This window comes from Dermacentor andersoni, chromosome 3 (assembly GCF_023375885.2).
Source record: "Dermacentor andersoni chromosome 3, qqDerAnde1_hic_scaffold, whole genome shotgun sequence".
NCBI lineage: Eukaryota > Metazoa > Arthropoda > Arachnida > Ixodida > Ixodidae > Dermacentor > Dermacentor andersoni.
The window spans coordinates 87,014,186-87,040,285 of record NC_092816.1 but is presented as its reverse complement, the minus strand read 5'-3'; the positions used below and the strand labels follow the sequence as shown (position 1 = coordinate 87,040,285).

The 26,100-nt window shown below is 45.8% G+C and overlaps 1 protein-coding gene across 4 annotated transcripts in view; it reads left to right on the top strand.

Moving 5' to 3' along the window:
• Nucleotides 1-26,100, top strand: part of LOC126524971 (uncharacterized) — a 108,481-nt gene that overhangs the window by 38,615 nt on the left and 43,766 nt on the right. For all 4 annotated transcript variants that reach the window (XM_072286729.1, XM_072286728.1, XM_072286727.1 and 1 more), the window contains exon 5: nucleotides 5,489-5,590. In XM_072286729.1, the coding sequence (XP_072142830.1) occupies nucleotides 5,489-5,590 (102 nt within the window). The remainder of the gene's footprint in view (nucleotides 1-5,488; nucleotides 5,591-26,100) is intronic.

Sequence of the window (26,100 nt, the reverse complement as noted above, 5' to 3'; positions counted from 1 at the left end):
GTCACCTCAGGAGAAGCATGAGATGAGCTCCTCTCAAGAGAGCTATGTACGCGTGCACAAAATCGACTTGATGTGAACTGATTAGCTTCGCTAGCATTCGCTTTCAGGGATTTCTTCTGTTCTTCAAATTTGAAAGTCATGATGTAGAAATAGGGTGATTTTAGGAAAGAGGGACATTAAAGGACATCAGCACCTAGCGATGCTAGAGCCTGAGAGATTAATCAGGCGCAATGAGAATAACATGACAATTTTGGAAACATAATAATTCCTCGAATTAAGTTCCTGTCTGCAGGCGGCGCGTGAGCGGAACAGCTGTCACTTCTTGTATTCTTAATTCATTTTTTTTTTCCTTTGAGTTTTCTTGCCAACAGTTCGAGACCAAGAGTTGACATAAACCTTATTGTCGAAGGTTTGATACATTTTTCGCATAGCAAAATGATTCATGCAGGAAGTATATGGGTGTTGATTGGAATGTTTCATGACGTTCACATAGTTCAGTCACACCGCTCTCATCACGTTGCACCATAGCCTTTCCAAACCACGAAAATGTATCAAGTTTGCTCTTTTCATGACACAGTCGAAAAAAAAAACGAGTTACTTAATTATTCATACATGATTTGCATGCGTACGCATGATGATTTCTCTGATTGACTGGTTACTGCCATTATACGCGACGTCATACATTCTCACGTGTCCTTCACGACATTACCTTAATTCGCCATCTTAATCGACCTTGGTTTAATTTTTACCGACCGTGTTTCATTTTAACTCACCTTAATCCACTTTGCTTTACATTGTACCTACCATATTTCATGTTAATCCACGTGAATCAACCTTGCTCTAATTCGTACTAAACTTAATACACTTTAATACGTCGCAATCAACCATGCTCTAGTTTGAACGACTCTTAACCCACTTTAATTCACCTTCATCCACCTTACTTCACCTTAATTCACTTTGCTCCACCTTATTCTAACTTGTTCTAATGTTCATTCTGAATTACTACTGACCTCATACAAGACTATAATGACGTATCTGATGATGATGATGTTTGTTACCACTTGGTGCGGACAACGTCAGATTTTCTGCCTCCTGGGACACATAATGCTTTCGGAATTATAACACCCTGTTGCACAAATGTCGTCTCAGCCAGTCAATGTTTGAAAAATAGATATTCGAGGGGCAATGTAGGAAGACGCGACAAGAAAAGCACCTTGACAGGCACTCGTAAGAAATACATTACGAAATTTCTGCACTCTCGTTATTTGCATAGATATCCAAATCTTATTATTCACCTTCAGAATCCTATATTGCAAGGGGCTCAATACTTTTGCAGCCTAAACCTTCGTTGTGGCTATCGGCAGATTCCAATGCCCGAAGCTGACAAAGAAAAGACCGCCTTTTCTACTCTGGATGGCCTTCACGAGTTCAACGTAATGCCTTTTGGCTTATATGATGGTTCCGCCACGCTTGAAAAAATAATTTACCTTCTTCTTCGTGGCCTCAAGTGGATAACCTGCCCATATTTTATTGACGACACTATCGTCTATTCTTCTATTTTCACTGAGCATTTGCAGTGTCTCAAGGATGTGCTTCCGTGCCATCAAATGGTGGTCTTCAATTAAAGAACGATTACTGCCGATTCACTGTCGCAAAGAATAAATTTCTGAGCCAAGTTATTAACAAACGAGGCACGCATCCCGATGCGGATTTCTGCAGTGCTCAACTTACCCCCCCCCCCATCCCCCTTTTGAGCAAAAGTACGGTTGAAGCAACGTTTATTAAAAAAAATTACAGCCCCTTGCAGTCCGTGAAGATGGTAGAACATCGAGGGTCTGTTAGTTGCACCGAGTGTTACACCATGCAAGTCAAACTTCGTAAGCAGTCTATACTTTAAATATTTTGTTGCACCATTATTTCGCCTAATTTTCGCCAAGGCGGTAGGCAGCTTCTTCCTCGGGAGTACGCACTAGTTGGTGTCTTCCCTCAGTGGTACCTACGTACCTACCACTAATCCAAAGCTACGTATATTGCGCGCGAGGCCCACCACTGGAAATGCGGTCGCGGCAATCGTTTTGACGATTGGTTGGATTAGTTTGACGATTGACGTGGCTACCGGCACTTCTTGGTAGCGCAAGAAGTGCCGGCAGCCACACGCTCCTTGTATCGCGTTCAAATCGCTGGGCGCTGTTCGTTGACCGCAAACCGCCAGCACAATATTTGTTTCTTTCGCAGCAGGGTCGAATCAATCGTTGAAAAAGTCTATGTCCACCTGGCTTAATCGCCGAAAATGCACCATGTCACAGCTGTATAAGAGTTGTGTATAAGTTTGCATTCTCACAAGGAGAAAGGGGTCACTTCAAGCCCTTTCTCCCTGTTGAGATCTTGTTTTTCTCCCCCGCTAGGTCACGTGGCCCCTTTTTAGCGAAGTCCTACAACGACGCCACAGGGTCCGCATAAACAGCTTCAATGTAAAATCACCAGGTAGCAACCCGAAGATGACACGAAGCGATGGTGATGGTTATGTGCAAATGAAGAAGCTACCGTCCATAATATAAATGGTCGCAACATTTCCAGGCAAACTTCCAATGAGGAGATCGTACAGCGTTCTGGAAACTATCCCATTCAGGAGCATTGAAATTCGCAATTATGAAAAACATTTTACCGCGTCATAAAGAAAGCCAGCGAAATCTGAACATTCAGATGTCATTACGCGCTTACATGGCACGATGAAAGAGAATTCTGCCGTGCCACACATGAATGAAAGTGACACGGCAGCGGCGATCTAATTTTTTTTTTCACAGCCATTACTCACCCCGTATGTCGCTTCCTGCACTGCAATCAAGCGACACAAATCACAGTTCATTTGGGAAAATGTGTAGCAAAAACGAGCCATATGTATAAATACTGATTTCACGCACCTGAGAAGGCTTAATACTTCATCGGGCTCTAATCCAACGCCGACAATCTCCCAGTGGTCGCAGCTCCTACACCCTAAGGGTGCGACCCCTCCAACGGCGACGCTACGCATCAGAGAAGCACTTTGAGGTGGCTATTGGTGCTAGGACGCTGTATTCTCCACTCAGAAGGAGTGGAGAAGAACCACCGTGCATCCACGTGAAGTTGGAACACTGCTCGCGGAGTCCCAGCTTCCAATCAACGTCACTGCTTCGTCCATCGGGTGGTACTACCACATTTTAAAGGCAAAATTGAGCTTCTTCCTGTGGGACGATCCCGGAGATTTTGCAGCCTAAAAATGTGGGCCGACATGTGCCATCAGGACCATTGCTCGCCATGATGTTTCGAACACACACACACACAAACCCCCCCCCCACACACACACATATATATATATATATATATATATACATATATATTGTCACGGTGCCATGAGAGCGGCAAAGACGACGATCGCTAACAAGACAAAAGAGACAATGTAGTGAGGCTATCCTTAGGTTCGGCCACACTGGTTGTACCGGCCCTATCTTCTTTAGACTAAACACAGTGCCATTTAGCCTTATGTCTCTGCCCGTTTACATATATATATCATCAGCCTGGCTACGCCCACGGCAGGGCAAAGGCCTCTTTCATACTTCTCGAACTACCCCATTTACATGCTAATTGTGGCCATGTTGTCCTTGCCAACTTCTTAATCTCATCCGCCCACCTCACTTTATTCCGCCCCCTGCTACGCTTCCCTTCTCTTGGAATCCAGCCTGTAACTTTAACGACTATCGGTTATCATCTCTCCTCATTACGTGTCCTGCCCATGCCCATTGATATTTCTTGATTTCACCTAAGATGTCATTAACTCGCGTTTGTTCCCTCACCCAATCTGCTCTTTTCTTAGCCCTTCACGTTACACCCATCATTCTTCTTTCCATAGCTCGTTGCGTCGTCCTCAATTTAAGTAGAATCCTTTTCGTAAGCCTCCAGGTTTCTGCTCCGTAGGTGAATACTGGTAAGACACAGCTGTTATACACTTTTCTTTTGAGGGATAGTGGCAAACTGCTCTTCATGATCTTAGAATGCTTGCCAAACGCACCCCATCCCATTCTTATTTTTCTGATTATTTCAGTCTCATGATCCGTATCCGCGGTCACTACCTGCCCTTACCATTTCCGGTGCCTCGCTACCTCTCGTAAACTGCTGTTCACTTCTGAGACTGTTAAACATTACTTTAGTTTTCTGCAGAATAATTCTTAGACCCACCTTCTGCTTTGCCTCTCCAGGTCAGTGAGCATGCTTTGCAATTGATCCCCTGAGTTACTAAGCAAGGCAATATCATCAGCTAATCGCAAGTTACTAAGGTATTCTCCATTAACTCTTATCACCAAATCTTCCCAATACAGGTCTCTGAGTAGCTCCTGTAAACATGCTGTCAATAGCATTGGAGAGATCGTATCTCCCTGCCTGACGCCCTTCTTTATTGGGATATTTTTTTGCAGCCTTTATGAAGGACTACGGTGGCTGTGGAGCCGCTATATAGTATTTCAGTATTTATACATATGGCTCGTTTACACTCTGATTCCGTAATGCCTGCATGACTGCGGAGGTTTCCACTGAATCGAACGCTTTCTCGTAGTCAATGAAAGCTATACATAAGGGTTGCTTATATTGCGCACATTTCTCTATCACCTGATTGATATTGTGAATATGGTCTATTGTGGAGTAACCTTTACGGAATCCTGCCTGGTCCTTTGGTTGACGGAAGTCTAAGGTGTTTCTGATTCTATTAGCGATTACCTTAGTAAATACTTCGTAGGCAACGGACGCTAATCTGATCGGTCTATAATTTTTCACGTCTTCGGCGTCCGCTTCTTATTCTTATGAATTACGATGATGTTGGCGTTCTTCCATAATTCCGGTACGCTCGAGCTCATAAAGCAGTGCGTATGCAGGGTGGCCAGTTATATATAGGCGCCATAGCACCTATAGACGGACAAGGCGCTATAGACGGACAAGGCGCTATAGCACCTTGTCCGTCGTACATGTTGTTCTTTTAGTCCTCGTCTTCGTAGCGCTCTTTTCATCAAGTATGCTAAACCAACTCGCCCACATCAAGCTTCTGCTGCTCCTATAGCACAGACTGCTGCACAGCAGCAGCTGTATTCTAAAGCCTCAGGTTATACAGCCTTGCTTGCTGTAACGAATTGTAATATCGCTATGCTCACGGCGCCATCCTGTGCCATCGTTTTCCCACGCGTAGTCGCCATGGTATTGTCTTTCGGTGCGGTGTTTCTGCAGCGGAGCGCAGAAATCCCTCTCCTACAACAAATGGTACTGGTTAATAGCACAAGGTCCCGGCACACACACACACACGCGCACACACAGATGCTCACACACATAGAGACCGACATCCATGCTGCCAGCCATTCGCATGTGTATTTCCTTATGGCTAACTTCTGTTATTTCATGTGTATCTACGTTGAACCTTGTATATTCAGAGCCAAATCTTATGTTTATGCGTTTGCTCTCCTTCCTACAGAAATCCCTAAATAATATGCTATGGGGACTTTGCATCAAGATGTTCGTCGTCACCTACGACTTCTTCACGGCGCCTCTGTACCTTTACAATTGCTACCTAGACGTAAGTGTCTAATGAATTTCAATTTCGGACGTTCTTTTCGGGAAAGACATATCGCGTACAATATCTGGAAAGACCCATTCAATGACGGCCTGTCAGAAGAAGCGCTGTTGGAGACGAGAATGGCTGATGGCAGTGCTCGGCAAAGACATGTGCGCACCGACAGAAATATATATCTGGACCAGTATAGCGTAAAACTATTCCAGTCTATTTTGATTTCAAAATCGCCGTTAGCCCTCCGCGATAAGTCAGAATAGATCGAGTCGAGTCCATAAGGGGCGGGCGCCACGCCGAAACGGGCACGACCCGAGCCATTTTGACCCCTCAAACAGGGCTGATGGCGGATTTGGAATAAGAACATAGTGGAATAGTCTTGCGTTATGCCGGACCTACTACTTCGAATTTATTTCAGCTTAGGCAGAACAACATTGACCTACAAGGCGCATGAGACAACACAAGCAGCTTATATAGAGAGTGTTTCTACGAAGACATGAAGTGACATTTAAGAATAGCCATATTGAAATAAAATGTCAGTTGCTTCGGAAATATGCCGTCAGTGGTGGTGACCACGCCGCGAAGGGTGATAGAGCTTAATTAGTTACTAATTACGAAAATCCTATAAAATAACTTTTCAACTAACTTTTTCAGTGGGCTCATCGTAATTGAGAATTCGAATTTCACACTCAGCTACTATTTGCACGATTCTACTACGCCACCGATTGTAACGCGCAGTTACATTACCAGCCCAATATAAAATAAAAAAACTTGGTGTCGATTCTACCGCACACATGAAGTAAGGAAACCTGAGTCGACGCGTACCGCGTTTCAACGATTTTATGGAACCTACAAAGGCAGACAGACAAGCACGCAGCTGAATCTAAGCGGCTAGTCGCTATCGGATTCCTACGACGCCTCCTCTTCGCTGTGTACCGACCACATAAAGTCATCTTCAGTTCCGCTTAATGCATTAGAAATGCCACACTTTTTGAAGGCGCGGGCAACCATTGTCTGCGGGAGTGCCTTTCACTCTCCACGGACCCACCTTGTGATGTTTCGCAGCGTCGCTTTCTTCAGCGTGGCTTGCATTGAGCTTTTTTTTAGTCACTGTCGATTTAGTTTTTATTTTGAGTAGGATTAGTTACGTTTGTAACGCGCATGGAAATTTGAACGCACCTCTTGATCAAAAAAGGTGCGCGTTAGAATAGTGCAATTGCGGTACATGATGGTCATGGAAAGTACATTTTCACAAAACCATCAAACGAAATGTTAGTATAGCTGTAACCTAGTTAGTGCAGGAAATATTCCTTGTTAATGGTTTGTGCATCTATGGGCTCCTGAAATATCTCTAATGCGTATCAAATGCGCTAGACTATACGCGGACTATGTGTTGGGTTTCGCGCTCATAGCTTAAAAATTCCAACTAATAAAAGGATAGTAAGTACACGTTGGCGTCTGGAACTTCAAGGTTGAACTAAGGCGTGTTCTGGAAGCATGAAAGCGAATATGTAGTTATTGCAGACACCATTTTGTCTACTAAATATGCCGAAGAAAGGCCTGATATGCCTCCATGAGCGCTTGATCCCGGCAGCTGAACCGACGTCTCATAGCACTCGCACAAACGTTAGGCGTCAAACGCGCCCCGAAAGTGCGTTGCGTGGGAACACGCTTGAATTATGGCCGCCGACCACGCACCATGAAAAATGGCAAAAGAGGCCAAAAAGTGTACTTGCGAAAGCCAGTTCCACATGAAGGAAAATCAAAAGGACTTGTTCACCCTTTTAAGTGGCAACGGAGAGCACATTCGTATAAAGACAACGATGTGTTAATGAGCGCTAAAGTCTAATTTGTACAGCAACATATTTATTAAGTTGTGGCTGATATGTCGCACTAGGCTTAAAAACACTGACATCAGTCAGACATAACGCCGCAAGCACCGCAGCTTTATTGCAGCCTGCGTCCGTGTGTTCCGCTGCTCACGTGTCATGATGACCATGGCAGTGCCGATGAAGGCACGATGAAGATGACGATGAAGTTGGCGATACATCACTTCTTCCCCTCTTACAGGTCCAAGCGTTCAGGAGGCCGTCGCTGTCGGGTCGATCTTCGTAACGGTGGCGGGCTATCCGTCTGGGCCACTTCCGGACTATGTCGCGACGTGATTGGAGTGCTATCTGCAGGGTTTACAGCTACCCTCTGTGTCGAGAAAGAGTGAGACAGTTCGACGTCTCACCTGGTCCAAGTGACGCCGCTGAATTACTTTCCCGGAATCAACAGTGACCATTCTGGACCCCAGTTGATCTCGCACTACTCCTGGTATCCACCTGCGACGACTTGTTCGGAAATCGCGCATCCAGACTGGGTCACCTGCCTGAACTGGAGACCCTCCAACTCGTGGTTGGATTTCTGGTGACCTTTCATCGGGAGCGATACAGTCCAGCTTTGTTCTCATTTGGTACCCCAATAAGAGTTCCGCCGGCGACTTTCCATCCTTGACGGGCGTTCGGCGATATCGACATAAACCCGCGCTATGCGTATTTTGAGGTCTATTCCGGGGTTCTTCTTTAGTCCTTCCTTGAGCGTACGCACAGCTCGTTCGGCTAACCCATTCGACTGTGGATGATAAGGGGCTGTTGTGAGTTGTTGCACATTGTTCCGTGCCAGAAACTCACGAAAAACTTTGCCCACAAATTGTGGTCCGTTATCAGAAACAAAGGTTTTTGGAAGGCCGAACCGTGCAAATATTGATCTTAGCGCGTTGGCCGTGGTTTGCGAAGTGGCAGTTTTCATTGGAATGGCTTCCATCCATTTCGTTTCCGAGTCGACGACGACTAAGACCATTTGTCCGTCCAACGGGCCTGCGAAATCTGCGTGCAGCCGGCTCCACCTTTCCCCGGTGACTGGCCAGGCCAAAGGTATCTGTGCTGGTGGTATCGCTCAAGCCTGCGCACATGTGGAACATGAGTTCACCAGTCGCTCTATGTCGGAATCCAGTCCCGGATACCAAAACAACGTTCTCGCTGTGGTTTTCATGGCTGTCATGCCGGGGTCTGTCTCGTGCAAAAGACGCAACACACGCCTTGCCGCCGCCAGGGGTAGAACAATGCGATGTCCCCAGTACACCAAATTATGGCTGACTGTAAGCTCTATTCTTCTGTTGAAGTACGGCCGGAGATGCTCATGGCCCTGCGGAAGATATGACGGCCATCCCTGGGAAATCCATTTTTTAACCTGCAGAAGGCTGGTTTCTCGATTAGTCAGATGTTCAACCTCGCGGGCGCAAAGCGCTGTTTCCTCCAGAGAGTGGGCATACAAAACGTACTCGTCGGCAGCAAAGTCCCGCGGCTCCTCCATTACTGGCAAGGGCAAACGACTGAGGGCATCAGCATTGGAATGGTCACTGCCCTTCCGGTACTGCAATGTGTAGTTTTAGTTGCCAAGAAACAAGGCCCAACGCTGTATTCTTGCGGCCGCCATCGGCGGTATGGCTTTACCTGGATTGAATAAACCAGTAAGAGGCTTGTGGTCTGTTACTAAGACGAACTGATGTCCGTACAGGTAGTCTTTAAACCGGGCGACGCCGAATACCAGTGCCAAAGCTTCTTTTTCTAACTGCGAGTAATTGCGCTCTCTCTTGGTAAGTGTCCTGGACCGGAATCCGATGGGGTAGTCAACACCATTCTCGCGGTGCGACAAAACGGCCCCAATGCCTACTGATGATGCATCGCACTCTAGCCGCAGTGGCTTATCCGGGTCGAAGTGAGCCAGAAACTTGGAAGCCACGATTGCCTGCTTAACTTGCTGAAATGCTTTCTCCTGTTCCTGGCTCCATTGCCACTTGACTCCTTTGGATAAGAGAGCATGTAGCGGAGCAAGCATGGTGGCCAGATTGGGCAGGAACTTGCCATAGTAATTTATGAGGCCGAGAAAAGCTTTCAGCTCACTCACCGAGGTGGGCTTTGGGGCTTCGACAACGGCTTTGATATTGTCGTCCTTCGGTCGCAGACCCTTCGCGTCGATACGATGACCGACAAATGTGACTTCGTCTTGCCGAAACTTGCACTTTCCCTTGTTCAGTCGGAGACCATACTCCCGCAGCCGCTGCAGCACGGTTTTGAGCCTAGATGAATCATGTTTTTTCTCGGCGATGATAATGTCATCCAGGTACACCTGCACTCCAGGAATATCCCCCAGCAGTCCGTCCATTCGCCTTTGGAATATGGCTGGAGCAGAACTTACGCCAAACGGTAATCTGTTAAAACAAAAGAGACCCTTCTGGGTGTTGAGGACTGTTATCTTCTTTGCTTCCTCATCCAATGGCAACTGGTTGTAGGCTTGACGCAAATCCAAGGTCGTGAATACTTCGCCACCGTTTAACCTAGCAAAAATGTCGTCCACTCGAGGCAACGGGTATTGTTCTACCACAGTGGCCGCATTCACAGTCATACGGAAGTCTCCACACAGTCGGAGGGACCCATCGCCCTTCAAAACGGGTACCACAGGGGTTGCCCATTCAGCGGTTTTTACCGGCGTCAAAACGCCTTCCGCGACCAGCTGATCCAACGATTCAGACATCGTATCTCTGAGAGCGTAGCGTACAGTACGGGCCTTAAAGAACCGTGGACACGCGTTTTCTTTCAATTCAAATGTGACCGGTGGTCCTTTGCACAGGCCGAGTCCCGGAGCAAACACGTCGGCATATTCGTCAAGCAGCTGTTGCAGACCTGTGCTGACAGCCTGTATTCCAGCCGGTTGCAGATTCGCTACCACATTCGACAACATTGCCACTCCAACTTCATTAAATGCCTTGATGGTGTCTCTGCCGCACAAAGATGGTCCGGAGCTGTCGACCACTATGACAGTACCAGGAATATCTTTCCCGTCGCACGTAGCGGTCATGCTAAGCTGGCCGAGAACTGGAAGTTCTCCCAAGAGACAAGAGAGCTTGAGCTGTGAACTCTCCAACGGAGGCCAGAGCTGCTTGTACTTGCGGAACACCGTTACGGGAATGACGCTTGCCGGTGACCCCGTGTCCACCAACATAGTGAGCCGAACGTTATCCCAACCGATGTCCTTGTAAATAGGCCTAACCTTGCGGATACTGGCTGCGTGATGGAGAACCGCTGTAATCGTGTGCAAGGCGTCGTTGTCGTCCGAGCTTGTGTCCTCTCCGGCTGCCATGGCGTACGAACCCTGGCGCCGTTGTCTTGCTGGATAAGATCCCTGCCGATGGTCACTATTTGTGCTAGACAGGCCCATCCGACGTAGATGTCCTCGTTTTCCACACCGGTGGCACACCGCGCGAAGGCGTTTGCACTCGTCCTCAGCATGCGATTCTCCACACCTTCCACACCCGTCGCGTTGTTCCGGCTTGGGACGTCGCTTCGAGGACTGGCTCTTTTGTCGGGCAAAATGTACTTCTGAGTGCGCCGAGTTCATGCTCCTGGCATTTTCAACAGCTCTCTGTGCCGAGACAGCAAAGTCTTCAGCCTCTTCAAAGGTGAGCTTCCGTCGCGTCAGTAAATGGCGCCGAACGTCTTCATCCAGCACTCCGCAAACGATTCGATCCCTCAGCATGCGCTCCAATGACGTGCCGAAGTTACACTTCTCAGCTAGGCGTCGAATGTCCGCAATGAAGTCCTGAGCAGCTACCCCGTCTTGTTGCGAACGCAAGAAGAAAGCATAACTTGCAGCGATCTCGTTGACCTCCGGAGCATAGTGATCTTCCAGATACCCGACGACCTCCTCATAGCTCAGTTCATTCACCTTCTTTGGTTGACACCGGCCCTGCACCACACGCACAGCACTGTCGGTGAGCGAAGCGACGAGCAGCGCTCGCTTCTTCGTTGGGTCCACGATGCTATGAGCCTCAAAGAACGCCTCCAGGCGAACGCGATACGTAGGCCACGTACCTTCTGCATCGGCAAATTCCGGTGGCCGTCCAGCACTCATGCTGACGCGGGTCTTCTCACCTAGCGACGCTAGGCCTCGTCGCCACTGATATGTCGCACTAGGCTTAAAAACACTGACATCAGTCAGACATAACGCCGCAAGCACCGCTGCTTTATTGCAGCCTGCGTCCGTGTGTTCCGCTGCTCACGTGTCATGATGACCATGGCAGTGCCGATGAAGGCACGATGGAGATGACGATGAAGTTGGCGATACATCAGTGGCTTCCGGAACTATGCCTGACTTAAAAGTTGCTCCATCACTTTAAAGTCGCTACGACAGGGTATGCGTTAGGTTTCCCGTGCCTAAGTCACACTCTCGAGGTACCGAAATCAGCATGGTATGCCTATATATGATACATCGGGCATTACAGTGTAAAATGAGTTCACCGGCAATGTGCTTCGAAAGAAGACGCTGAGGCCACTCGGCGCCGATGTGCCAACATCAGTCCTTGAAATACAGTAGTGGTGTTGGGAACCAAAGAATAAAACAGGAATTTTCAGATTCAGCTATAATTATTCCACTCCGCAAATGCAGCATGCGCAGTAAAAGCAGCACAGTAACACATATGTATCAGGGAATATTAGAGCTCCTGTTGAATGAATAAATTATAAGGATATTCTAATAAAACTGAGGTTCCATAAGGTTTACCCTGCGGCCGTTAGGCAGCGATAGTCTATGCGAGGTTAACGTGGCTTGTCTCGGCGTCTTCATGCGTGCCTAATCGTGTTGCGAAAGAGAAATCTCTGCAGGCTTTCTTTCTTTCGTTCTTTCTATATTGTAGCGGCGCGAGGGAGTCACTATCCAACAAGTGTACAGGCTTTTGGCGTTATTGCTGCAGTGGATTTAAATTGTGGCGATTAATTAACTCATACTCACTTGTTTAACTGTTCGTGAAAAGGTTCGTCAAACGCACATTTTTTTTAGTTTAACAAAATTAATTTCTTTATCCATGCCTTGAATACACGAAAACACAGTGCGCCTCTCCGCGCTCTGTTTCTGCCAACTAGCTCTTTGTAACATAGCATGGTTCGAGAGAATTTTTGACCGTCTCTAAGTTGTCTTCGGCCTGAGTCGCAAGGCCAAACATTTGTGCCATCATTGAAATGAATTACATGAATTTGCTTTTAGCACTCGAGAATACGGCTAAATAATATATTGATTTTGTCGAATATCCTTCTTTACCCAATTTCAGAAGCTGGTAAGTAGATTTTTCGTTCTCGTTCATGCCAGCACGGACTGGTGCTTGGCTCATTTCATTCAGTGGAATAAACCTGTTAAGCTGGCAAAATGGCATGTTGACAATTAAGTTCCCAAAATGCTTCGTCCTAGAAGAACTGCAGAAACATTTTGTGCAAGTATCTGTGTACCGCCAGTAGGGCTGCTCATGAAAAAGATTGATAATGAGAACTAAACACATTTTCTGACTTCGTCCTTCTGGCTTCCCACTGTGCTGTCTAGCCTTACATTAACGTTCATAAAGCGCGTTTTATGTCCCAGCATTTGTGTATAACATGCGTAAGCCTAATTTAGTCTCTACCTTCCACCAATGCACTGTTTGAGATTATTGAAGAGAAATAGGTTGTTTTTTTCCTTTTCAAGATATAAAGCTATAACAAATTAGCCATTGTTGCTTGGAAAGCATATTGTAGATATAGGCGCAGGCGTATTCAAAAAGTGTCGTTCTTCTCTCCTCCACTTAAATTAAATGTATTGAAGTGGTGCTCTTCCATATTTTCGACTATATTTCTACGGAAATAAACCTGCAACAAAATGACTTCAACGCGTTTTTTTGGTTAATCGTTTGCCACCTCATAAAACAATATATCTGCTACCCTAGTTCGAGTGATGGCTCAAGCATTGCAGCTTCAAGATTCCCCTGTGGTAGCCCTAACATGAATTTGCGCGAATGTAGTGATTTCATGATGGCCAAAACACGTGTCCACTTGCCGTCCTGCTACAGAACTGACACTTTTCTTTCAAACCCGAAAGCGCGAATGAAAGCCAAGCCACACCGTCATAGTTGAAAACAAAAAAGAAAGAAAAAAAAAGAGAAAGAATTAAAGTTTCCGCGTGCACTAAATAAGGCGTACAGCCATAACTTATCACAGCTTTGTTGCAAAAACAAAGACATATGTCAAAGTTCAAAGGACTAGTAAGCCATTGTTATAATACCGCATTCGTCACACAGGGTAAGGACATTATAGAAGGCCATGTTAAGGGCAACTTGATCGCCGGCGACACCAATATCAATATAAAGAACACGATCATCTGCGACTAAGCAGATCTTTATGGACTCAATAACAACCGCGAATAAATAGTTCACGTAAATAAACAACAAAAGTGGCCCCAGGACATGGCCCTGAGACACCCCTTACAATACCGGAAGATTGCCTGATTTTTTACAGCGAAGTTGCGTACCACTACCATCCATTGAAATTTTTGTGTCGTTGTAAACAAAAAACTCCCCATATGTGGGCCGATACGCACCCTTTCCCTGGCATCCTTCGAGTTCACCAGACCACATCGAATTGCCGTCGCACCCAATTAAAGGTGCACAGAAGCGCCTCTAACACGTTCCCGGACCTGTCAGACAAGTGGGAGGCCCCTACCCGAGGCGTCGCATGTCCAGACAAGCTGGCGACCCCCGCGTCACGCGCCGCACGTGGAGTTATTGTCACACTGCTTGACTCTTCCCGAAAGTGCAACGGGAGCCTGCACGGTTCCAGGTAGTTGATCCTGCACCCGAGCAAAGCTGCTTTGCAGCACTGAAAGCTCGTTGGAAAACAACCGGTCTCCTCCAGCTGCGCGCTTTCACACGGGGATGCAACACCAAGACAACGCGGGTGCAAGTCACCGTGAAGCCCTCGGAGCCACACCATCTGCCCATTGTGATGGCAGTTGCAGACCTGGAGACAATAAAGGTGGCAAGTCATCCCTCAAACAGGGGAGCACTCGGAGCGACCCCCTGAGCCGAATGTGACTGCACTTGCACGGGCGCCTACCATTGGCCGAAAATGACGACACCTGAGCGGGTTCGACGATTCGCCGAAAGTGACGTGACCACGAGAACTGGAGGGATTAAATGCCAGAGACAGGGAGCAGGGCTAAGATTCCTTCATTCATTCATCTCTTTCGGGCTTCTGGCCAAGGGCCGCAGCGTCTGACATGCTGCCGGCCATCAATGATTTTAGGACTGTTAATTAGTTCATGTTTTTCTGTAAATAATGTAAATAAACCTTCCGTTTCATCTCTAAATCCTCTTCAACATCGGCCAACTCCCGCACTCAACGGCAAGATCCAATAACTGGGGGACAGCGATGGGATTCTCCTCCAGACCCAATAGCATATGCGCTTGGGAGCAGTTGCTCCTCATTTTTCGTCTGCTACCTTTGCCACAGAGTTTCAAAGATGCCAAGTTCATGAAAATTTTAAAAACGAAATGTTGGCCCGTACTTGTTGAGAGAGCATAGCGAATTGAGTATTTAAAAAAAAAAAAAACTAGGGCTATTTGATTCATAAAATAAACTGTGTTACCTCAGAATGCCCGGCCGTCTGAATGCCATAAGAACAGTGAAAGTAGTCGATGATATGTGTTTCCAAATAAATAGCGCTGAAATATACATCACCGCGCATCTCGACAAACGACGCACAGAGGGCTTCTGTGGGGTGCCGAACGTGCCCCGCAATCAGCCGTGTTTGAGGAAGCCCGAGAAATAAAAATGGTTGAAATTAGCCAAATCAATCAATTCCGTTAATTAATTTTATTTTATTCACATAAATACAGCAGACCGCGTGTCCCAGTGGCAAAATAAATTGCAACATTTAAACTAACAGTTTATCACAGGAGCTAAGAAATACTGAGAAAATGTGGTACAAAATAGTAACATCATCAAGTGGAAAATTTGGCAAAGACAAGGGATTCTAATTAGACATAGCTAATAGGCAGCCAGGTGACAGATTAGTTCAGTCATTGTTTGCAGAAAGAATGAGAATTTCAATACAATTTTTCTGGCATAAGGAGTTAGAGAAAGTGGGTGCATATGACGCTGGGTAGCAAGTTGGGATAAGTACGGGGCTGGGTAGAGCCCGAGCTTCCGATTAAATAATGAATACAAAAACTTTAAACGCTGATCTTTGCACCAGGATTGTAATGAGGGAACCTGATCACACCCCATAACTGACGAGACGCAATCCTGGTGGCCTTATAAAGAGAAAATAAATCGCACAGCCTTTCGCTGGATTTGTTTCAAGTGCAGTAATCTTACATTAGTCTGCGAATCCGATATAATGCAAGCATACTCTAGGTTAGCCCGAATCAAATGCTTATACACCAGACATTTTATATATGGTGGTGCATTTTTAACATTGCGACGTAAAAAGCATAGTATGCGAAGATCAGGAGAGTGTGTCTTAGCTTTATGGCTGTTCCAGCTTAAGGAGCTTGTCAGTGTGACACCTACGTCATTATACTCACGTACCTCCGTTAAGGGTTTAGAACCTATGAAATAAGATAATTTGAGGGGGTTAAGTCGCTTTGTGACGCAAAGGAGCACACTTTTGTTATTATTCAGTATAATACCGCATTCGTCACACAGGGTAAGGACATTATAGAAGGCCATGTTAAGGGCAACTTGATCACCGGCGACACCAATATCAATATAAAGAACACGATCATATGTGACTGAGCAGATCTTTATGGGCTCAATAACAACGGTGAATAAATAGTTCACGTAAATAAACAACAAAAGTGGCCCCTGGACATGGCCCTGAGACACCCCTTAAAATACCGGGAGATTGCCTGATTTTTTACAGCGAAGTTGCGTACCTCTACCATCCATTGAAATTTTTGTGTCGTTGTAAACAAAAAATTCCCCATATGTGGGCCGATCCCGGAGATAGTGCAATACCGGCCCGACCCGCGGCGGAGGTGGAGCAGGCGTCTAACACTGCCCATAGGTGGCCCAATCCCGAAGATTCTGCAATGCCGGCCCTACTCGGGGCAGAAGTGAAGCACGCGTTAAACACTCCCCTACGTGGGCCGATCCCGAAGACGGTGAAATGCCGGGCCAACCCACGGCGGAGGTGTAGCAGGCGTTAAGCACTCCCCATACATGTGCCGAACCCGAAGATTGTGCAATGCTGGGCCGACCCGCCGCGTAGGTGCAGTTCGCCATCAAGGGGCTAACACACAGTGCTTCGCTTGTCATCCTTCTTCACCGAGTGGAAGGGCCCTTAATTGATTTTTCATTGATTTCAAGATAGTGCCTGCGATCATTTAAGTAGGCGGAAACCCAGCAAAAAGGAAATCCGGAAACGCAATCGAATAGCTTGCGGTATTCTAAGATTACACCTTGACCCGTCCTTCCTATATTGTGAGCCAAAAAAATTAACAAAAGAAGCCAGCTCAGTAGAGGTTGAAAAGCCTTTTCTAAAACCTTGTTGATGTGATGATAATATGTTATCGCCGCCTAAAAATTTTGTTGTGCTAGTGGCCACAATATGCTCGAGAAGCTTACAGCGAGAAGACGGTATGTATATGGGACGGTAATTAAAACTGACAACGGATCTCCTTTCCTTAGAATGGGAACTACACGTGAGAGACGTGAGAGAGGGACGTTTGAAAAGTCCAATTATGAGGGACGTGAGAGGTTTTTAAGGAAGATTTCAATATAAATACGAGAAATTTCGTTAATGGTTCAGCGTAGAGGGGAAGGAAGGCGTTGGGTATACTATCCGCTCCGAGTGACGACTTTGGCTTTAGTTTCAACAGCATGTTCAAGGCGCCTTCGAAAGACACAAGATTAACATCGAAAGGATTTGATGAGAGACCAGCGGAGTTATTTATAGATGCGACAGAAAACACACTATGAAATTGAACATTTAAATCATCAGCAACAATGTGCGAATTTTCCTGCGTTTCATTTTTATGCGAAATATTATGTACTGGTTACTTGCGCGCCTTAATATACCTTCAGAACTTCTCAGGACTATACTTAATAAAATTTGGCAAAGTAGTGGTGAAGTAAAAGTGTTTTTGCGCTTTGAAGGGCCTGAGAGTGTTGTTGGAACTTCTTGCAATGCATGTGAAACAGACCACTGGTTTCTGAAACGTTTGGCCCTGCGTTTCAAATGAATCTACGTACAGAACGGAACATGACATATTGGCAATTCATGTGGATTCTTCGACAATCTGCGCAAGGTTGTCATCAATGATAATATCAAACATAACATCTGCATTACATGCAGATTTTTTATTGTAAGGCAAGCGGTTCCAGTTTATTGTTGGAAGGTAAAGTCGCCGACAAATATAGTTCTGTGTTTATTATGTAGAAGTAAATAATTTTGTCAGGCAATTAATACACCAGGCAATGAATCACAGGGTCTCTACGCAGCACAAGAGACAAAAACAGTACCAGAGAGATTCAACTTAAGGCGTAAGCATTCAGCATCAGCAATTACGTGTATTCCAATACACCCAATACTATATTTCCCAACTGCAGCAACTCCGCCACCTCTAGATGGTCTGTCATGGCGGTATATTTTGTGTGAAGGCGAAATCAAGACATCATCACAAATATCCTTGTGCAGCCAAGTCTCCGCGACGAGGGTGACGTGTGGATGGAGAGCGAAAAGGACCGCCTCAAGCTGGTCTGTTTTATTAATAAGGCTACGTGCGTTCACATTTATATTCCTGATATTATTAAGAGAAGAATTTGACGAAGACCATGATATTGCATGACCATTCGAAACACTCTTACGCTCATTCTTTGTCTCGTCCCAGAAAAACGAGTCGCCATTGATCCATTGATCCGGAATTTACCGTGCATCCGTGACACTTTCTTGCCTTGCCGTTTGTCCGATTCAGCATTCTCGCAAAGCAGGCTCCTTTTCCTAAAGGTATTACGCGAATAGTCATTCTGTACAAAAATATGTGTTCCTCTAAATTTGCCATCATTCATAAAAACGAATACCTTTTCGACATGTTTGCAAAGCGCAAAAGACGAGGACTGAAGGACGAACACAACATAGGCGCGGACTTCAACTGATCTTTATTTGCGAAATCGCCACAACTATATACATGCGCAAAAGTAATGCTAAAACTAATTTTGCATTATGTCACACATGAACTCCTATTGCGTTTTCATTGAAATATTGAAGAAAGACCATGACAGCTCTTTTCGAAGCCGTCTTTCCAAGTCTGTTAAGGCGGCCATCAGATGAACACTTCACCTCAATCTTTCCCTCAAGTGTTTCAGTGATTACCTTATGCCTGAGGTCATCCTTTGTTTCCCCTGACTCCTGAGGTAGCCCATAAGTTATAAGGTTCGAGCGTCTGCTTTTATTTTTGAAATCATTCAGCTTACGAGCCTGATAAGGCATGGAAGTTTAGAATGTTTAACAGCATCATCCAAACTTCTAAGTGAGCGTGAAAAATCAGTGATCATTGCATCTGTTTTGGCGGTAAGTTCAGCTATTTGATCCCTTAGCGCGCCTTTTCGTCATCAAGAACTTTTCGCAGCAGATCAGGGTATGTAGGACCGGTGTTAAGTTCAACATTCCCACACAAAGGTATTTTAAGAGCATGAAAACGCTCTGGTACTGCCATCAAAAACATGTGTGGGCACAGCAGTACAACTAAAAAACGGCAGTCACTACGAATGGAGTAATAATCAAAACTAAGCTGTGCAAGGTAAAAGAACGACTTTGTTAGAACAATGCTTCCGCCATGTCCGCCGTGCCAATTGAAGGTGAAATTATGAAGATGCCCTCTCATATCGGCATAGGTAGGTGACGTCACGGATCTGTCACTGATGGTCGATGGAGTAAACAGTTGATTATGGCGGCTTGCTTCCGATGGTGTAGAGGACACGCGTACGACAGCAGGTTGGTCAACAGGAATGATTCCCTGGAAAGCTTGTATTTGTCGCAGTGAAAATATTCTTTAGGCAGCGTTTGTACTTTCGTTGGATAGTGTCGCATAGAAAAGAAGTGGCAACCAACTGATCTGTAGCGTTGGTTAACGTCTCTCTTCCACTGTGTGTACGCCACGCCTGCGCCAACTGGTTTTAAAGTGAAACTGTATATGGCTGGGGTTGCGTGCAGTTTTAGTTCTCCGTGAATGAAGACTATTATCATTAATGGCTCATACCCCCGTTAACATTCATGCTCCCGTTAGCAAGCAAAATATGCAACGGCTCATAGGCCCGTAAGGCAGAGGCTACGAGCACTCTGCAAAGTGTAGCGAACAGTGCTTTTAATGACTATAATGACGCATACGACGTAGAGAACAGCACGTCTAAAACTGTCATCATCATAGGCTCATACCCCCGTGAGCAAGCAAAGAATTCAATGACTCAGAATGCCGTAAGGTTCATGGCTACTCACTTTGCGTGAGTTAGCTGCGATGACACTGCCCCTGTTGTCGTTGTCGGTGATTTGAATGGGGATGTGTCAGTACCGAAAGAGGAGCGGTTTATGCGTTCCATGTTGCAGACATATCCCCTGTGACGCCACACTGATCCGGTCCAACTGAACACCCAGCGGCGTACGTCAATCCATTTGACATTATCAAAGAATGCGATTGCCCTTGCGAGTGAAATAATGACCACTGATCAAGACAATAAATGAGTGTGCGTGCCTTTCGTTACGATGACCACCCATAAAGACAAGAAATGAGTTCCCACCTTTGTTCTAAATTATGTGTGACCTTTGTGACGTGTGCTAAACAGCTTCGCTGGTCAACCGTCTTCACATAGTGGAATGCCTCATGACTTTTTATGTGTTCTATCCTGTTAGGCCGTGTCGAGCAATGACTTATAGTTTTCGTGAAACGGAAGCCACCGGAATACTTCGAGAAAAGCGTCATCATCATCAGCCTGGTTACGCCCACTGCAGGGCAAAGGCCTCTCCCATATTTCTCCAACAACCCCGGTCATGTTCTAATTGTGGCCATGCCGTCCCTGCAAACTTCTTAATCTCATCCGCCCACCTAACTTTCTGCCGTCCCCTGCTACGCTTCCCTTCCCTTGGAATCCCGTCCGTAACCCTTAATGACCATCGGTTATCTTCCCTCCTCATCACATGTCCTGCCCATGCCCATTTCTTTTTCTTGATTTCAACTAAGATGTAATTAACTCGCGTTTGTTGCCTCACCCAATCTGCTCTTTTCTTACCCCTTAACGTTACACCTATCATTCTTCTTTCGATAGCTCGTTGCGTCGTCCTCAATTTGAGTAGAATCCTTTTCGTAAGCCTCCAGGTTTCTGCCCCGTAGGTGAGTACTGGTAAGAGACAACTATTATACACTTTTCTCTTGAGGGATAATGGCAATCTGCTGTTCATGATCTGAGAATGCCTGCTAAACGCACCCCAGCCCATTCTTATTCTTCTGATTATTTCCGTCTCATGATTCGGATCCGCAGTCACTACCTACGCTAAGTAGATGTATTACTTTACGACTTCCAGTGCCTCGCTGCCTATTGTAAATTGCTGTTCTCTTCCGAGACTGTTAAACATTACTTTAGTTTTCTGCAGATTAATTTTTAGACCCACTCTTCTCCTTTGCCTCTCCAGGTCAGTGAGCATGCATTGCAGTTGGTCCCCTGAGTTACTAAGCAAGGCAATATAATCAGCGAATCGCAAGTTACTAAGGTATTCTCCATTAACTTTTATCCCCATTTCTTCCCAATCCAGGTCTCTGAATACCTCCTGTAAACAGGCTGTGAATAGCATTGGAGAGATCGTATCTCCCTGCCTGACGCCTTTCTTTATTGGGATTTTGTTGCTTTCTTTATGGAGGACTACGGTGGCTGTGGAGCCGCTATAGATATCCTTCAGTATTTTTACATACGGCTCGTCTACACCCTGATTCCGTAGTGCCTTCATGACTGCTGAGGTTTCGACTGAATCAAATGCTTTTTCGTAATCAATGAAGGCTATATATAAGGGTTGGTTATACTCCGCACATTTCTCTATCACCTGATTGATAGTGTGAATGTGATCTATTGTTGAGTAGCCTTTACGGAATCCTGCCTGGTCCTTTGCTTGACAGAAGTCTAAGGTGTTCCTGATTCTATTTGCGATTACCTTAGTAAATAGTTTGTAGGCAACGGACAGTAAGCTGATCGGTCTATAATTTTTCAAGTCATTGGCGTTCCCTTTCTTATGGATTAGGATTATGTTAGCGTTTTTCCAAGATTCCGGTACGCTCGACGTTATGAGGCATTGCGTATACAGGGTGGCCAGTTTCTCTAGAACAATCTGCCCACCATCCTTCAACAAATCTGCTGTTACCTGATCCTCCCCAGCTGCCTTCCCCCTTTCCATATCTCCCAAGGCTTTCTTTATTTCTTCCGGCGTTACCTGTGGGATTTCAAATTCCTCTAGACTATTTTCTCTTCCATTATCGTCGTGGGTGCCACTGGTACTGTATAAGTCTCTATAGAGCTCCTCAGCCACTTGTACTATCTCATCCATATTAGTAATGATATTGCCAGCTTTGTCTCTTAATCTGATTCTTGCCAATTCCTAGTTTCTTCTTCACTGTTTTTAGGCTTCCTCCGTTCCTGAGAGCATGTTCAATTCTATCCATATTATAGTTCCTTATGTCAGCTGTCTTACGCTTGTTGATTAACTTCGAAAGTACTGCCAGCTCTATTCTAGCTGTAGGGTTAGAGACTTTCATACATTGGCGTTTCTTGATCAGATCTTTCGTCTCCTGCGATAGTTTACTGGTATCATGCCTAACGGAGTTACCACCGACTTCCATTGCACACTCCTTAATGATGCCCACAAGATTGTCGTTCATTACTTCCACACTAAGGTCCTCTTCCTGTGTTAAAGCCGAATACTTGTTCTGTAGCTTGATCTGGAATTCCTCTATTTTCCCTCTTACCACTAACTCATTGATGGGCTTCTTATGTACCAGTTTCTTCCGTTCCCTTCTCAGGTCTATACTAATTCGAGTTCTTACCACCATGTGGTCACTGCAGCGCACCTTGCCGAGCACGTCCACATCTTGTATGATGCCAGGATTAGCGCAGAGTATGAGGTCTACTTCATTTCTACTCTCGCCGTTCGGGCTCCTCCACGTCCACTTTCGGCTATCCCGCTTGCGGAAGAAGGTATTCATTATCCTCATATTATTCTGTTCTGCAAACTCTACTAATAACTGCTCCCTGATATTCCTAGTGCCTATGCCATATTCCCCCACTGCCTTGTCTCCAGCCTGCTTCTTGCCTACCTTGGCATTAAAGTCGCCCATTAGTATAGTGTATTTAGTTTTCACTCTACCCATCGCCGATTCCACGTCTTCATAGAAGCTTTCGACTTCCTCGTCATCATGACTGGATGTAGGGGCGTATTCCTGTATAACCTTCATTTTGTACCTCTTATTAAGTTTCACAACAAGTCATGCCACCATCTCGTTAATGCTATAGAGTTACTGTATGTTACCAGCTATGTTCTTATTAATGAGGAATCCGACTCCTAGTTCTCTTCTCTCCGCTAAGTCCCGGTAGCACAGGACGTGCCCGCTTTTTAGCACTGTATGTGCTTCTTTTGGCCTCCTAGCTTCACTGAGTCCTATTATATCCCATTCACTGCCCTCTAATTCCTCCAAAAGCACTGCTAGACTCGCCTCACTAGGTAATGTTCTAGCGTTAAACGTTGCCAGGTTCATATTCCAATGGCGGCCTGTCCGGAGCCAGTCATTCTTAGCACCCTGTGCTGCGTCGCAGGTCTGACCGCCGCCGTGGTCAGTTGCTTCACAGCTGCTGGGGACTGAGGGCCGGGGTTTGATTGTGTTGTTCATATAGGAGGTTGTGGCCAAGTACTGCACCTGGGAGGCTAATGCTGCTCTGGTGAGGGAGTGCGTTACCGGTTCTGGTCACCGGGATCAGGCCACACTCCAGGCCTGTTTATGAAATTTTATCAACACGCGGATTTTTTTTTAATCCGGTGGAAAATTGCCGGCACCGGGATTCGAACCACGGACCTCTTGCACGCGAGGTGGGTGTTCTACCTCTACGCCACCGCTGCGTATCCGGCGGTAACAACACGAATAATTCATCTAGGCTAGAGTATACTGTGGCCTGATACTCAGTATAGGCGAAAGGATGACCAGGCGCAGTGTAATCGGGCAGACTATAGAAAGACGGCGCATGGGCACTCAGGTACAGCAACCGGGTAACCGCATACGCTAGTTAGATTCATTCGCGCATTAAAAAAATGTTACCTCTCTTGCTTATCTTACAGCTTGTGACAATCGTACGGTCATTTCGCAGTCCTGTACACTGCCTTTCCGTAGCGGGCGTGCTTTTTTAGCGAGCTTGTTCCGGCACTGCAGGAACAGAAATGAGTCCGCTGCTTGTGGCACCTGACACTTCCCAGTGCAGCTACAGCCCTCCACAAATGGTTACTTGCGCTTCCTATAGATACGAACATCTTCCGCCGCGGTAAAATGTGTTGGATCTCAATTTGTCTTGCTGCAGGAGTCTGTTCATATCCTTTCTAAACAACACGTGTCGAACGCGGGAGCGCCATAGCCAAGCGGGCTTGAAGTTTCTTCCAACAAATTGCACACTTTCCGGTTTTGTATCCTCTGATGTGGATTGGTTTGCTTTCAATAAATTTTACTTACTGTGACTTAGCAAGCTCTCTCAAATGCGACCTTCAGGTCGACAAACACACTGTTAACCTGTTTTTATTCGAACGCCGCGAGCGAAGCTAAACCTAGGTCTGCAACATGCTTTTTATGATGATTTTTTGCCATCCACTTCGAAGCAAGGCTGCGACAAACCCTCACCTAAACTCCTTGATATAGTTACCTATGGTATATATGCTTTTCAGTCGAGTATTTTGCCTGCATCTCTTTCTTCCTTTCTTTTTCTTGCTCGAAACTTCGATATTCCCGTGTACCGTTGCCTATGCATGCAACGTATCCGGTCCTGTCAATCTCTTGCTGAATTTGTTTTATGCAGCGAAGCGGTGAATGGCTAAGATTCTGTGTATTTTTATTCTCCGTGAAGAAAAATTATCATCATCAATGGCTCATACCTCCTTAAGCATGCAAAAACTGTTATCGCTCATAGTCCCCTAAGGCAGAGGCTACAAGCACGCAGCAATAGAAAGCGAACAGTGCTTACATTCTTTGGAATCACGCACATAACATGCAGAAGAACGTGTCGAAAACTGTCATCTTCAATGGCTCATACCCTCGTAAGCAAACAAAAATGCAATGGCTCATACCCCCCTAAGGCAGAGGCTACAATCACTAAGCACAGTGCAGCGAACAGTGCATATTATTTGTTTTGTTTTGATAACATTTATATACTTGACAGGAAAGGGGAAGCGAGGAGTGGGCTTGCAACTGCCAACGTAAGGGGCACAAGGCCGGCCTACTCTTCAGAAAGGAGGGGCCGGAAACATAGAAAATCAAGCGTACATCATACAGAACAGCACACGTTTCAATAAGTAACAAGCTAAATAAAGCATCCGATCCACATAATTGATGAAAAGGTGCTCGCAATAGCTATTCGAAGTATGTGGCCCTCCCCGCAAACGATTCGCGGTAAAGATTCGTGTTGCGTAAGATGATGCGACGACGCCAGCTTTCTACATGGGCTATGACGTAACTAGCCTTTCGCACATAATATAACCGGCCAAGCAACTGATTTCAGTGTTGTTGCAGCACCACTATGGGTGGCGGCGGGCTGTCAGAATTAGGATTACTCGCATTCCTACGATTACTTTAACATAGCGCTACTACCACTACTCTGAACCCATAAAGCCTTGCATACCACCCTCAGCAGTTGGAGGGGTGGTTTTCAACAGCCTCGCCGGTCATCCACCTTCAAAGGATGAAATGGTTCATTTTCTTTTTATTTTACAGAAATACTGTAATTGTTTGTAAATTTTCTGCTGACCTGGTATGGCTTCTATCCACTTTAAACGAGCGCTTCTCGAAGCTGTTTCACCTATGGTCTTGCAGAATGAATACTGTTGCATTACAATAGAATGTACTGAGTTGTCTGAGTATCTGCCGTAGCAGATACGCGTGTCATTCGGTTGCGCGGGTATGGTTTTGTCTTTAGGCAACCAGCTCGAGACTTATCTAGCAAGCCACTGCCGTTGGAGTTATCGTACAGATTCTCCTTTCTAATTTATTTCTGGTTACTCTTGTAAATCTCCATGGTCTCCTTCGTTTCCGGCGTTTGCATACAATTTACTGTGTCTGTTACTTTCACTTTCTTTTTGATGACTCCTGGTTGACTAACTACACTTTCAAACGCCATCTACTTGTCTGAAATTTTCTTGACATCGTCCTCCATTGTGTCGACGCTTTCGCTGTACATATATTTGTGCCCTTGCCCGTCCATTTATCTTCATTGATATTTGAGAGTCTTTCTTGAAAACTAATTTAGCTCTGCGCAGATCGACAACAGCGCCCAGTACACACGGAACACATGCGTGACTGCATAACGGCTCCATTGAAATCAATATTTGCACACCATCCCATCTGGTCGGAAAATACAGGTTCTCATTAGAAACATAGTTCGCAGAAC